The sequence below is a fragment of the Pygocentrus nattereri genome, chromosome 10 (assembly GCF_015220715.1).
Source record: "Pygocentrus nattereri isolate fPygNat1 chromosome 10, fPygNat1.pri, whole genome shotgun sequence".
Lineage (NCBI taxonomy): Eukaryota > Metazoa > Chordata > Actinopteri > Characiformes > Serrasalmidae > Pygocentrus > Pygocentrus nattereri.
Genome location: NC_051220.1, coordinates 25,979,780 through 25,995,619, shown reverse-complemented (window position 1 = coordinate 25,995,619; position 15,840 = coordinate 25,979,780). Strand labels below are relative to the sequence as shown.

Genomic DNA, 15,840 nt, shown 5'->3' with positions numbered 1-15,840 from the left:
CGGCTCTGACTTTTGCACAGTACTGCATGTGTCCATTGCTCCAGTAAAATACTGTATTACTTTTACTTAACGTGACTGGAAATGAAACAAGTGAGAGGTGGTCTCTGACTTTTGCACAGTACTACAGAAACTCAACAAATGACAATTTACATGGGGAATAAAAAGAAAAACAATATTTTGTACTGCCTGTTCGACTACAAATTCCTTCTGAAATTTCACTTTAGATAAACACTAGGAGGCATAGTGGGGTATTCTTTCTATCTCAGAGGGGGGAAAATGACAGAATGAGAGAGATATTAGCACGCTGCCAATTTTGTGAAATGTACCCAAAATGAATTAGAGGTAATTGACAGATTTAGACCATCCATTTGATTTGAACTCTGATATATAACAGGAATGGGGGGAAAAACTCGTTAAATGACGTTTGTATTACAGCAAGCAATGTCTAAATGCCAGGCTATCCCTTGATTTTTTTTTTTTTTTCACATTTCTGCAGTAATGGACAGCTTTCACACCTAGGTGTTACTAGGCAGATTCTATGCAGGTTACCTTTTTGTGACACTGCATGCTTTTAGCAGAGTCCACTCCATTCTGATCAATTTGGCCCAATTAAAATGCTTTACATTCACTAGTGCATGTTTTCCAGAGGCATTTCAAATTATCCCTCATAATTAGATGCAATGACATCGCCAACCTACAGAAGCCTTTGTTTTTGTATTAGCTTTATACCACATCAATTTAGAATGTGAGGGAGGTCATCTATTGCACAAGTCAACTCTGAATTCTTCTATTGGAGAACGACAATTACTGTCACTGGCAGGGGTGACACAACGTCTTGACATTTGTTTGGGAGACAGGCTGTGTCCAATTCCCCCTTAATCTTGGGCTTTGAAGAAAAGCTTTCAGAGGACTGCTTCTCATCAAGCCCCACTCCATTTTACTTTATTAACGTTTCTAACACAAATTTAAAAAAGGGAGGGTTTTGCACCTTTTTATCCACTTGACAGCACTTCACTAATTGCTTCTCCCTCTCTCTCTCTCTTTATCTCCCACTCTCGCTGACACACACATGCTCAGAGACAGTCACATGAATACGCTGCACAAAAAATGCACACAAGAACATCTCCCTATATGCACACTGAAAGATAATTATGTATAGAAATAAATATAACACTTCTGAAGTGCCATAAATGTGCTAAAATTATGTCCTAAACTGAAAAGTTCACATTTTCAGAGTCAACACTGAGTCCAAAAGGGGACTACAGCCGCTTTACTAAGCATGGTAGAGGAGAACTGTATCCTACCTTTGCATACAATTACTCTACACTTCCTCCACTTTGCATTGCTAAGTGGTAAAATAAAGCAAGTTTAATATAGAGGCAATAAAGATTGCTTTTTAGATAATGCTAAACATGCTCAGTTGTAATATTGTCTCCTTGCAGATTCTAGAATTTTAGATTTTTCCTATTAAGAATCCAGATCATTACTTGCAAATTGTACATTCAACCTTTTTGATATACCTGTGTCAAAATGATACCTCAATGATGCTAACCATAAGTGTCCATTTGCTGGAACAATGATAAAAGCTTGGTCAAATTCACTTTCCTGATGGCATAAACCTATTATAAAACAAGTGACCATTGAATTAACACAGAGAACTTGAAAGCTTTTATACTCTGATGTAGAATACATTCAGAATAAAAATTAATTCACCTCATTTGCAATTGCTCTGGGACTCTCTTGAGCCTCACGGAGACAATTTACTCAGAAAAAGGAGGAGGATCTTTATTGTGCGCTTACAAAAAAAATGTCTGGGTGCACACGTCTTTATATCCAGTATTTACTGCTGAAGTCATTTTTCTGCCGCAATGAATGAGACATTTGAATGAACAATGAAAGGATGTATGGAATAGGCCATTTTGTGCTCATTCACAATAGAACGCACTGGGTTTTCAGTGCATATACAAGGCTTTAAAAGAAATCCAGGTTAAATTCACTCCTGGACATTGCTTTAAAGTCACTCCCCATTCTGAGAAAAGTGATCAAGAGTGACAGGCATGAGAATAAACGTCAGAACAGAAAAATGGGTGCCAAACGCAGATAAAACCAAACAGGGCATTCAGCTGAGCTGAAGAGTTCAGGATTTTATACAGGAGACAAAACGGAGCCTTCAGCGGGGACAATTTGGAGACTATTTGTATAAGCTGTTTATCAAATTATTGAAGAGACAGATGTTTCTGACTGCTCCACGGCTGCACCCTGGATCTCCTAGACACAGAAACAAAGGTCTGAAGGAATCATTTGTGGTGTGCCCGGAATATCAATTCAGTTTACTGCTGTTAATTCACATGCAAATTTTGACCTCTGTTAAGGCATATCAATTACCCTACATACAGTATCTGAGGGACAAGATGCACCAGGAAATGGGGGAAATAACAAAATATAGACAAGTTGTAATAATGCAAATATTTTTTCATGCATGCCTAATTCAGAATTCCATGCATTTGTAATTTGTGATAGAAGAAAATGAAAAATATATATCAAACTAGTGGTAATAGCACTATCTGTATGAATGCCTCACTATAGAGACTTATTATTCTATGGCTGACATACAAATCTACCAAGACCCAAATTCCTGATGATCAATTGTAAAGATTAAAACTATAGTTTTTATTTGTTATTTATTTTTAGCACATAACCTCAAAAAACAAACCAGGTTCTGTAAAATAAAAGGGTTGGAATGCTGAAGCTGACGGTAGAGTTTGTGGATAAATTAGAAATGAATTTTCCTAACATATAACATCCTTAATTTTTCTGAATAATTGTCAATATCCATCTTTTTAAAAATCAAACACACTAACAAAGACAACACTTCTAATTTTCTCTTTCAGTGTCTTGCTCATTTCAAGTGTCCTGTTTTAATGTATCATTCTTATGTGCAATATCTAAACCTGCTCCTGTGTTATGAGTGCTTAGTGAGTGACACATTTGTCAAGGACTGATTACTTTGGATCTCAGCGGAAGCAATGTTGGCTCTCAGGGAAAAAGAACAGCGTTTCAAATCTCACTGTTATCACCTCCAAAATAGTGCCTTTCAGCCTCGCCTTGCAAACAAAGAGCCGTGCAACAATATCAATTATACATGCAGGAAGCAAACAAGAGGATTTATTAGCCAACAAATAGCCTCACAGAGTGACCATGAATGGAGGAGATTAGCATGTGAAAAGCACAGCAAAACTCCCTGGTTCAACAACTAAAGAGCAATTTGATGGGGCTGGAATTGGGGAAATTGCTTGGTTAGAGCCCATGTTGGGAGGGATCAGAATAAAGCACCTCAGCTACAAGGCAAGAGTAATATAAAACACGGGGGCATCAGCTGTCAAAACATGGAATGACTGACTGTAAGTAAGCAGTGAAAAACATTGGCCTAGTAAGGCAATGGTTACCAAACTAGAGCCCCAAAAGTCCTCAAGGCTGTAATTATAGGGTCCACAACAAACATATGTTTGCTCTTTAATGAAACTTCTGCACACTTTCTATGGGTCATATTTATATCACTCTGACTAGGACTGGTCATAAAAAGGACACTAGGTACTAACAGGTGAGAATTCAGGCAACATTCCTAAAATTAAAGATGCTGAAAAGCATTCTTTGGAGCAATGCCATTTGTAAATGGGCTGTTATTATTATTAGGTCAGATTATTATTACTGCTGTTAACCAATGTAAAGTTTACTCTGTTATAGCAAATGTCACGATAAGACTTCATACAATATTGTACTCAAATACTGAAGCAATTATCCTAAGAACATGTTTCAGATCATGGATAAAAGATATTTGAAGACAATCAATATAAAAATAAATGGCCAACCAATGGCAGGGTTCTGTTAAACTGGAGAGAAACATATTCCAGCACTTTCTTCAAAACACTCCTCTTGTCATTCTACCACCATTACTACTGAACTCAAGTAAAATGGCAACAGTAACCCAGGGATAGTGATTTCAGTGTGCCCTTTCTGAAGAGAATTCTATTATAGTAACGCAGACTGTCTAGGAAATGGAAGAAGCTGCAACCATATATTATTAGTTGCTAGAATAGGAGAGCAATTTACAGTAAGTGGGTTCAAATTCTATCTATCTCATCTTAGTGAAACTGTGAAAATCTGGAAGATTACTACCTAAACTGAATCACAATCGGCAGCCAATAGTGTCACCTCTGTATCCTTGTCAATGCCCCTCACTCACCTCTATCGACTTGAGAGACACTTACCTTCCTGCACTAAGCATCGAACTCAGTTACTTGCCTGTGTTCTAATAGAAAAGCCCAACGAGCTCCTAGAACATTCAGCTTTTTCCTTTGCACTGTAGATATGTGAGACAGACATCAGTGGTAGTTCTTTTTGATGAGGGTCAGTAGTCTCTTCAGCAAGTTATTTTTCTCTGCCATGACTTCAAGGAAAACGGGATGTTTACCTGCTGCCTGGACTTGGGGTCATGAAGGAGAGCGTGTGGATGGGCTCTCAGAGTGGCTTACAGGGCAGATGATTGGAAAAGGATATGATGAAATGGAGCTCATGAAGTAGAGCTTTACACATCAGGCAAGCTGAAGCACCTGTCTCTGTACAGCTCCAATACCTAAGAAGGCAGAGGAAGTCACTGTTGACACTGTTGTATGGACCTTTTTTTGTTATTGTTATTATCATTAATAATAATAATAATAATAATAGTTCAAATTAATTTATATATTTTTTATCATACTCATAAGATCCTGCGACCCTGAGGGAGAGGTGGCTTAGAAAATGTGTGTGTGAACATGTGTGTGTGTGTGTGTGTGACTCAACAAGAGATTCTACAACAGTGAAATAACCAACTGATTTGTGCCTGTAAGGGAGTTTGAATTAGACCACTTGATAAAATAATGTATTTGATGATTACTCTGCAGAGAGGACATTTACTTTAATAATTAGTCCACTTGGTACACCTAAATAAGCTATGTGTAATTTATAGGTGCTAAAACTCTTTAATAACTTTTTAATGTAAAAGCACAGCAGTTTACTTCTGAGCGATTACCAGAAAAAGGTAGTAAACGAATTAGCATGCACTGAATAGAAAGTTTAAAAAAATCTTAATTTCTCTCTAACATGAAGTACACCACAAACTCAGACACAGCAAGAAAACCCATCTTGTATTTCTGAAGAACCAAAAATGACTCCCAAGCAGCTGCGGTCATTTTGGCTAAATTGTGGCTACAAGAGCAAAATATTCGTAAGATTTCTGTTTCTCAAAAGAGCCATTATCACAACAGGCTACATGTTCTTACTCACCCACGGTGTAACTGTCAGTCACTTTAAAAAGCTCAAAAGAAGTATGCAGTCTATATTTTACCAAATAAAAGTGCGCGTGTAGCGTGGAAGTAAAATGATGTTTTTATCTTATCTTTAGTGACTGTGACTTGTGTTGTTTATTAACTATTTTTAGCTAAAAGCAGGATGGAACCGAATAACCAAAGAAATGGCGTTCACGTGGACGGCGCAGTGCGCGCGCTCACTATGAAAGCGTGTCTGCTTGTTTACAACCAGGCAACTTGGGTAGCGGTGAGCATGGCAACGAGCGTAAACACTCGACCGACGCTTTTCGCTGTTCGACGCTGATCGAGTGACCTGCAATGGCTTTCTGCAGTAACGAGTACTACGACACAATTGGATCTATTCATAAGAGCATACACGAAAGGTAAGACGTGATGTTTCATACATTATTCGCTAACAAAGCTGTGTGAGGCAAGAGCGCAGCAAGGCCGCGAATGAAACCGCGGAGTGAGTGTCCAGCCCTGCCCGATTTTAGGCTGTCTAGGCACCGCGCGCCATGGTTGGTCTTTAGCCTCCTGTCATTAGCCTGCCAGCAAGAAGCTAAAGCTAATTTTAGCTGCTTAGAGCTAGAGTTGGAAACCTCCTAGCGTCTAGCTTCGCTTAATCGTCTGTGCTAAGACGACAGTGTGGTTAAATGGCAATAGCAAGTAGAACGTTATGTTTTTTTTTTAAAATTGGATAAGTTAACGGTACCTAGCTAGCTAGTTAGCTAGCATCCCGCACATTTTTCACATCCCATGCACGGAACTGCTATAGTTAGTTGGCGCGACTGGCTAAGTAAACGTGGGGAGCAAAGTAGCTAGGTTAACTAGTCAACTAGATGACTAGTTTTCTGAGCTTTTTTGGCTTTTAGTCTCACCTTTTAAGAACCAAACAAGTGGACCAGTGCGATGTTTCAGGTACCGCTGCCTTCAGATCGGCTAAAGTCCGTGCCGTGAGCACTGTGGTTCGTTTGCTTTTACTATGGCTAAAGGTCTCATTCAGTCTTGATTTAGAACTAGTTTTTGTTTTGTCCTGCAAATTTGTGGATTATTATTATAAGCAGAGAGAGAGAGAGAGGCGTCCAAAACAATCGAGTGGATATATAATTAATGAAGAGGGTGATGTTTTCTCTTTAGGGAAAAGAGGAGGCATGAGCTGGAAGAAGAGCTGTTTACCTATTCGAGATCAGAAGACAGCCTGTGAGTGTCCTGCTTCACTTTAATGTAATTTCGCGTGTCTGCTGAGTTAAATATATTGCTTAAACACAGTTAAAACACTGTGGTTTTACCACTTTCATTACCACCAAAGTCTAATCTGAGCAGCTTTTAAAAAATGAACATAAAAGATTCAAATGTAGAATGCAGAGTTATTTATACAGCAAGCTCAGATTGTAACATGTGTCTACAAACATTAAACATTAATATTTGATGTACCTCTATAGTGATAGACTTTTGTTTGTCTATTAATTCAGTTGTTTTTGCCCTTATGTGCTTCCCATATGTTATGCTATTTGAATGGGACTTCACCTAGAAACTTTTGTTTTAGGACAATTAGATGACTCTCTAAAATATAGCCTCTTCCCTCTCATCATGATATGATGGCACTTAACACAAGTGCCTGGAGACCCATTTGTTTTTATATGGCCAAACCAAATTTCTGCATGCAAACAAACATTTTATGATGATGTTAGGGCAGGAAATATGCACAAGGTTAGTGGATCAGCCTTTATGATTCAGATTCAGAGTTTATCCATAATTTTCCTTGTTGGCCTTTTTTTTAGACATAGAACATTTTTGCTATGGAGTACCAATTAACAGAGGTACCAAGCACCATTATCAGATATTTTTAGTTTGTCTCTAGGTTCACCGCCGTTTTAGTTTCAGAATTACTAAGTGTTTGACATCGACTGTTTGCAACTTAACATGATCAAGTTCCTTTAAATAGTCCCATTTGTACAGGCTGACACTTTTACCAAATCTAGGTAATAGGGTTCTTTAATGTTCCTTATGTTGTCCACAGAGCCAAGCAAAAATATACCAAGATGCGGCACTATCACAAGGAATTGTGTAAGAGAGAGCAGCAAGCAAAGGCTCGCAACCTTGAGCTCCTGAGAAATGTCGAGAGCCTAGTATCAAATGCGAAAGAATTTTCCATTGACTACAGTGTACTGCATCACTTGAAGGTAAAACCTTGGATGGCTTTTCTGTCCTTACTGTACTGGCATCTGCTCTGCAGAGTGCTGATATTTTTGTATCTACTTCACTGTTGTTATAGACAGGGCTTGCCATACAGCGGCTAGCTTTCATAAATGAAAACGTCTTTCGTAGGTATGATGAACCACAGATTTTCTATTAACCTATAGCAGCTTTTCAGCACATATAACTTTTCTAGGTTGATCACATGTTTTAAGTTCTGTGTGCTTTGGCCCTTATGAAAGTCAATAAACTGATTCAGCCTAATATATTTGTCATAGCAGCAAATTGCCCTGAAAGCAATAAAATCTTTCAAGACAAAGATTTTTTTTTCTCATACGCTGTAAGCTTCAATTAGCCTGCTGCCTGTAATCCCATATCATTGTCTAATTCTCATCTGCTGTTTGAGCATTTACACTCGTTTTTGTTTAGTAACAATTGTAAACACTCTAACACTGCCATTTATCACTGCAAGGAAATGAGAAAAAGAAAACAATGACTGTGGTCGATTATCACTTAAAACTGAACAGTGCTCAACAGCTTAATATCAAATTTGCCAATTTGTTTAATTACACCACCCCAAATTAATTGCCCACTATTGAGACACTGAAGTACCTCTGGTTTTCTCCCTCCCTGAAAGGAGACAGACTGTCACTGATTTATTGTGTTTGGATTATATTTGTTTATTTTTTTAATTAAAGAAATGATTGTATTTAAGCATTAAGCATTGTTTAATGTTATTGATATGGTAGCTGTAATCTGCAATTGCTAAAGATACGTGGTAAGAAGTAACCATAGATTATTACCAAGCTAAACTGAATTAAATTACTAAATTGCCACAATTCTTTCTATTACCAAAACACCACAGTGCTAACAAAGCTGCCATCTGCAGTACTGCCCTTTTCTTTACTTTTCCACAGTACTAATATTTGTCTGTGTAATTATAATTATATGTTCATTACAGTTGTTATTACTGGTTTGGAAATCATTGCAAATACAGTGCATCCGGAAAGTATTCACAGCGCTTCACTTTTTCCACATTTTGTTTTGTTACAGCCTTATTCCAAATTGAATTAAATTAATCTTTTTCCTCTAAATTCTACACAAAATACCCCATTGTGACCATGTGAAAAACGTTTTCTCGAGAGTTTTGAAAATTTATTAAAATTAAAAAACAAAGAAATCATATTTACATAAGTATTCACAGCCTTTGCTTAATACTTTGTAGAACCACCTTTGGCAGCAACTACAGCCTCAAGTCTTTTTGAATATGATGCCACAAGCTTGGCACACCTATCTTTAGGCAGTTTTGCCCATTCTTCTTTGCAGTACCTCTGAAGCTCCATCAGGTTGGATGGGAGACGTCTGTGCACAGCCATTTTCAGATCTCTCCAGAGATGTTCAATCGGATTCAAGTCTGGGCTCTGGCTGGGCCACTCCAGGACATTCACAGAGTGGTCCTGAAGCCACTGCTTTGAGATCTTGGCTGTGTGCTTCGGATCGTTGTCCTGCTGAAAAATGAACCGTCGCCCCAGTCTGAGGTCAAGAGCGCTCTGGAGCAGGTTTTTATCCAGGATGTCTCTGTACATTGCGGCATTCATCTTTCCCTCTATCCTGACTAGTCTGCCAGTTCCTGCTGCTGAGAAACATCCCCATAGCATGATGCTGCCACCACCATGCTTGACTGTAGGGATGGTATTGGCCTCGTGATGAGCAGTGCCTGGTTTCCTCCAAACATGACGCCTGGCATTCACACCAAAGAGTTCAATCTTTGTCTCATCAGACCAGAGAATTTTGTTTCTCATGGTCTGAGAGTCCTTCAGGTGCCTTTTTGCAAATTCCAGACGGGCTGCCTTGTGCCTTTTACTAAGGAGTGGCTTTCGCCTGGCCACTCTGCCATACAGGCCTGATTGGTGGATTGCTGCAGAGATGGTTGTCCTTCTGCAAGGTTCTCCTCTCTCCACGGAGGAACGCTGGAGCTCTGACAGAGTGATCATTGGGTTCTTGGTCACCTCCCTGACCAAGGCCCTTCTCCCCCGATCGCTCAATTTAGACGGCCGGCCAGCTCTAGGAAGAGTCCTGGTGGTTCCGAACTTCTTCCATTTACGAATGATGGAGGCCACTGTGCTCATTGGGACCTTCAACGCAGCAGTAATTTTTCTGTATCCTTCCCCAGATTTGTGCCTCGAGACAATTTTGTCTCGGAGGTCTACAGACAATTCCTTTGACTTCATGCTTGGTGTTTGCGCTCTGACATGCAGTCAACTGTGGGACCTTATATAGACAGGTGTGTGCCTTTCCAAATCATGTCCAATCAACCACAGGTGGACTCCATTTAAGCTGTAGAAACATCTCAAGGATGATCAGTGGAAACAGGATGCACCTGAGCTCAATTTTGAGCTTCATGGCAAAGGCTGTGAATACTTATGTAAATATGATTTCTTTGTTTTTTAATTTTAATACATTTTCAAAACTCTCGAGAAAACTTTTTTCACATGGTCACAATGGGGTATTTTGTGTAGAATTTTGAGGAAAAAGATTAATATAATTAAATTTGGAATAAGGCTGTAACAAAACAAAATGTGGAAAAAGTGAAGCGCTGTGAATACTTTCCGGATGCACTGTAGATAACGGATTGTGCTTAGCAAGCAAAATGTTCCTTTTTTGTGGAGCTGCTATTGTCTTAGGGGAATGAAGTGGTTGGCTGGAGGTAATCCCAGTGCCCTCACTGCTGCCATTAGGCTGTTTAATTGAAGTTTGGATTAGGCCAGTCAGTCTGGCTAACCACAAAATTGATTAAGAGCCCTGGCAGGCAGTGTTAAGGGCACTCAGAAGGGAATACCCACACTGAGGGACACTACATTTTCAGGGATAAACATAAGCCTCTCTTTTCCCTCCTCTTTTCTTCAAGTTCGCTGTTTCCTCTGTATGAGTTTAAATACGCACTGTAGTTATGAAAGAACATCTTGCACACAAACAGCAATGTAGCCATTCCAAGCCATACAGTGAAATGTTATTTAATAGTACTGGAAGGTTAACTCAATGCATTGCTATTATAGGTGGTTTTAAAGACTTGCCTTTCTTTTTTTAAAGACTTGAGTTAAATGTGTTGTTGATGTTCTTGGCTGATGGTAATTTTGATTGAATTTCTTGCAGCTGGAATGTAGAACTCACATAACAAGAATTCTGGATGAGAGGAACAAGAGGGAGGGGAGTGCGAGGGAAGCACAAAAAGTAAGACAGATTTATCATGTCATCTTTTAGGATTACAATTTGGTGGAAATTTACAAAGCAATCTCTCAGCCTTTGATGAAACTATGATCTTATGATGGGATCCAATATAAAGTGTACCGTTTCACTTTTCAAAGAAGAGAAATGAGAGTTGAGGAGAAAAATAGGCTAGCGTATCCATTATTCTGTGCATTTTTTCTCCTTCAGTAGACACTTTTTACAGTTTAAACGGGGTATCGGTGTTCAAAGGCTACAATTAATTTATAATCAAAAGCAATTTGGAAGTGCTTGAGGTAATTACTGTTTTGCTCGCAACTTCAAATGGTTCTTTTACTTTAATAAAGGAGCATCCGAGTCTTTAAACCAAATTATGTTACACATTTCTTTTTTTTTTTTTTATGAAGCTCTTGAATAAGAGAAAAATAGATGATTCTCTCTGGGCATTGTGCTAGCTACCAGTCATGCTGAGACCACTGTGTCAGTGGAGCCTTAATGCATAACCACAGTAAACATTTGTTGTTAACTGAAGCTGTATCTGAATCAAATAAAACTGCTTCAATCTGCAGTCATGGAAAACCAAGGTTGTTCTTGAAAAGGGAAAAAAAAAGGGGGGGTGGTCTGTGATTTTTTTTTTTTTTTTTTCCTCTGGGCCTCATACTAGCTACTAGTCATGCTAAGACCACCACACCATTAAGGTCTTTTAAAGTCTTTTCCATGGCCATAGTAAACTGTTGTGCTCACCAGCTGTGACTACAACAAACAAAACTACTCTTCGGTCTGTAGTGCTGAGAAACAGAAGTCGCCATTATGTAGATGGCTCAGTGGTGGTGGGGTGGGGTCGGAGGGGTGTCCATTTTTGCTGCCGTATCTGTGATGGCGCAGGTGTCTAATCCAGCCTGCTATGACCGTGCCACCGATGTAGTTCAAGCCTGTGGCTGCTTCTTTCCCTTACTTCAAGCGGTTTGAGCGCTTTCAGATGAAATGTGGAAGACAGCTCATAATGACTTGGAGCATGCTGTCTTGAGCAGTCACTTGTGACTGTGTGCCTGGCACCCTATCCCCCCACCACCCACCACACGCACACTCCCTTCTTTCTCCCTCCCTCCCTCCAGCCTGGCGATATTGTAATGAGCAGAGATGGGAGGAATCACTCCATTATGCATACGCGCCACTGCTGGCTGCGTGCATGTCCCCGAGGCTGCAGCATTCATTAAGGGGAGCTTACCGGCCTGAAAGCTGGGAAGCCATGATAACGGGATATGATTTTCATATTTAATACATTCCTTGGAAGAGCAGGCGCGTGCCGCAGATTGATAGAAGAATCAATTGCTACTTTAGCGAAACACTTTCTACTTTGCCCCGCAGCTAGCGATGGAATCACTCAGCCAAGAAATTAACTTTTCCTCCCTCTCCCTCTCTCTCTCCCTCACTCTCTCTTCTCTCTCTTTTTTTTCTCTGCCTCTGCACTGGATCTGCCAGGCAGGCCGCGCGGTTTACAGTGGATGTTATTAAGCAGCTAACTGTTTGGTATTTAAGACCCTTATCAGAAAAGAAACAGAAGCCATGCTTTTTGTTATTTTGTGTGGCAGATTTTTTTTTCTTTCCCCTCCACCACTCCGCAGTGCAATGGCAGACATGAATCAGAGCTCGGGAGCAAAGCACTGCTAATAAGATTAAAAGTTAAGACATTGATCTCAGTACACTCAGCTGAAAAAAGACAGTTGGAGAAGAAATCTAACCTTGGCCCAAATAGATCTCAGGCAGTTGTTGAAAAGGCAAAAAAGTGGCACTTTTAAACACTTTTGAGTTGTGTTGGTTGGGAAAGGAGCTGGTGTAAACAGAATTGCTGGGTTTAGATTGGAGGAGCTACCGGGCTAGGACTAGGATCTGTTAAAAAAAAAAGGTGTGTGTGTGTGTGTGGGTGGGGGGTGATATGGTATAAAATGTGCTCCTAGTACAAGGAGTACATCTCTAAATGTCACGGCAAATTATTCTAGAGTTCAGAAATATTCATTACTGTACTATAAAACATAAAGGTGCCAAAAAGAGTTCTTTGGTGCAGTGCCATAGAAGAAGTACTTTGGCTCCCTAAAGAATCTTTTGAAGCTATAAAGCATCAAACAATATGTACACATATAAAGAATATTTTAAAAGTTCGAAGAACTTTCACATAATGTTATGGTTCTGGACCAATTAAAGGTTTTTCCAAAATGTTCAAGCCAAGAACCATTTAGGAAGGTTTTACCATTGCAGTCATTGTTTTTTGTTTCTTTTGTTTCTTTGATTTTTCTAAAAATAATAATTTAAAATAATTCACAGGAGCAAAGCAGATCTTTTCTACACAGCATCAGGAGATCACCCCAACCTAGTGTCATCTTCACGGGTCGGCAAACCCTCAAAGGCACTTTGGTGGAGGATAGCGTCATGAGCGCGCACTCACCATCTCTGACCGAGCTGATACCTAATCACCCTTCAGCTTCCTTGCTACAAAGTGGCCCTTTGATGGATGCCCGAGTTTCAAAAGCCAACGGCGGCACGGCTTTATCTGATGACATTCTAAACTCAGACGATTTCCCTGCCGGCACTGGCGACACAAGTGAAAGGCGGCCCGCATCTGACTGTGGCTTCTTCAGAGGAGCGGAAGAGGAGTGTGGGCCAGAGCAGCTGGCCTCGCCTCACATGACCTTGAAGGCATCTGGAGTGTCCTCTCATCACAGAAGCGTGAAGAGAGCAGAGAGCAGTGCGTCACTCCAGTGCCGTCCCAGCCAGAGCCCTTCCCCAGACACCACTTACACGAGTGGCCCCTCACGGCACAGTGGCTCTGGAGAGCAGGCCAGGGTAGCTGCTAGAAGGGCCGAAAAGAAAGCAGAGTCAGCTGAAAAGCATTCAGATGATTCAGGTTCAAATTTCTTGCTTATTCAAACCAACTTGTTTTCATTCATGGTCTTAGCAAGAATAACAGTCCTTCTGGTTTACTTAAAATGATCAAATTGGCACAGTTGTGCCTTTACCTCAAAATGTAGTCCTTCTGCCAAGATCTTTGATGTCTGTAGTTTGGTACTTTAGTTTTGCACTGGAGAAATGAAACTAATGTTGCCAGCAAGTAAAAGGAGGAAACAGATTAAACTTGATTTTTGGCTAAACCATTAATTTATCCGTTTTTCAGTATGCACATATTGTTATTTCAACACCCATTGGTGTTTTATATTGTAAACAAATAGTTACTATTCATAATCCTGTTTAATCTCTTTCATTGCTCTCTGGCTTTCAGATCAGAGTAAAAGCAGAAGCCCCAGTATCCCCAGTTCTGATGTGGAGATCACACCTGATCCTTCACTGAACACAGCCAGCGATGTTTCAGTTTCACAAAGTGATAGTTTCCATGAACAGCACAGCCCTGGAGGAAGTGCTTCAATGCTGGGAAAGGATAACATACCCAGTCAAGGTGGTGGAGAGCCAAAGGACAGAGTGGAGTTCGGAGGACCTCTTTCCCTGAAGCCTGAATCTAGGTAGTACTGCATGGAACAGACTCTCAAAAATAAATATAATCGTTTTAGTGCTTAAAGCAGACATGTTCAACTCTGGTCTGGGAGAGCCAGTCTCCAACACAGACATATCTGATACAACTCAGCTATGAATTGCGAGATTTCATGGATTTGTTTGAGCAGGGAAATCATCAAATTATACAGGGCACCAAAATTATACAGGTCTTCCAAAACCACAGCTGAACATCCCTTGCTCAAACTCATTTGTTGACAGCAAGGGTTTTTCTGCCATTTTCAAATTTTTTGACTAATTCTGTAGTTGAGATAAAAAAACAAAGTTCTACTTGATGTGAACTTGTGCATTGTAGAGAAATTTTCTCAACAGTGGTGGTGATAGCAACCAGGGGTCATGCTGTCTACAGCACAAATATAACAAATATATTTACTAACCAAAATGAGCAGTGAAGCTAAAGGTTCCTTCTGTTTTTTTATATGTAATGCTGATAATGGGATAAAATGCTGATAAAGTGTTAAATCTGAAAAAATATGTTTTCTTTGAGTACTACTTTGCCCTGCAAGTAACTCTCGCAGAGAATGGCATTGAAAGTACGTTTTTGACCAAAAACTATTATTAAAAAAAGAAGTGTGTTGGGAACAGAGAACAACAGGAAATGTATTTGTAATCATTTTGTGTAATAGCTTTCTGTAACGTAGCCTTTAGTAGCAATACAGTCTTTTAACATCTAGTTTCTGTCACCACAGTTATGAACAGCTCTGAATTGGGTTTTAATCATGCAGTTTTTTTAAAAAGTCTATAGAACTCCCCTTTAAATTGATATTTTATTAAAAGACATTCCATATTTGTTTTTAAACTACACTTTTCTTTTAATATTATTCATATGTTTTTATTCAAATGTTTGGTGCCCAAGTTTGCTTCTGCAGTTTTGCACAAGAGCTGTGAGGCAGCTTGCAATAGATGCCTATGTGCATCAATTAGCATTGCGCAAATTGCATGCCTGAATAATCAAAACTGTGTCAAGGTGTTAAGGAGTCTCAGTCAGACTTGATTTTGTCTGTTTTTATAGATAAGAGTGTGTCATACAGGATCAGAATCAACATTTCTGTTCAACATTGTTTGAGACAGGTGTGGATGGCTAGCATGTGAAGTTTGCACAGTTTGCTCAATAATGCTAATTATTGCTTTAATTGTAAATTACTGTGGTTGATACTGTAGTGAATTAAAGTTGATACTACAGTTGATGCTGCAGTGAATCTGAACCAAATCAACCAACACATTTACCATGACTGACTGATATGTGCACAAGATTCTTTTAAGGGCTCAAGCCAAGCGCAACATCTGAAAGCAGCACTTTTTGCAGGTGTAGAGTTGTGAGGGTGTGTGTTTGTGTCTGATTGTGTGTGTGTGTGTGTGTCTGGGTTCAGGCTGTTGGTGTGTGAACATGCGCATGTGTGCGAGTGCGCGAGAATATGATGAACCAGGGTCACGCTCCAGAGGGTCTCACTCATTGTGGCTCAGTGGCAGCTTCAGGACACCTTGTAGGGAGGGCTCAGACCCTGAATCCAAC

The 15,840-nt window shown here is 39.8% G+C and overlaps 1 protein-coding gene and 1 long non-coding RNA gene across 2 annotated transcripts in view; one reads left to right on the top strand and one right to left on the bottom strand.

Moving 5' to 3' along the window:
- Nucleotides 1–4,268: 4,268 nt before the first annotated feature.
- On the bottom strand, nt 4,269–6,422 carry LOC119264172. Its single transcript, XR_005130841.1, has 3 exons — nt 6,224–6,422; nt 4,472–4,633; nt 4,269–4,360 (listed from the first exon to the last, which is right to left on the bottom strand). It is a non-coding gene; the product is annotated as an uncharacterized LOC119264172 (long non-coding RNA).
- Nucleotides 5,529–15,840, top strand: part of kiz (kizuna centrosomal protein) — a 41,105-nt gene continuing 30,793 nt past the window's right edge. Inside the window, exons 1-6 of the mRNA XM_017699724.2 lie at nt 5,529–5,728; nt 6,483–6,545; nt 7,366–7,528; nt 10,695–10,772; nt 13,089–13,668; nt 14,041–14,278. Coding sequence (XP_017555213.1) covers nt 5,664–5,728; nt 6,483–6,545; nt 7,366–7,528; nt 10,695–10,772; nt 13,089–13,668; nt 14,041–14,278 — 1,187 coding nt within the window. The 5' untranslated portion in view covers nt 5,529–5,663. The remainder of the gene's footprint in view (nt 5,729–6,482; nt 6,546–7,365; nt 7,529–10,694; nt 10,773–13,088; nt 13,669–14,040; nt 14,279–15,840) is intronic.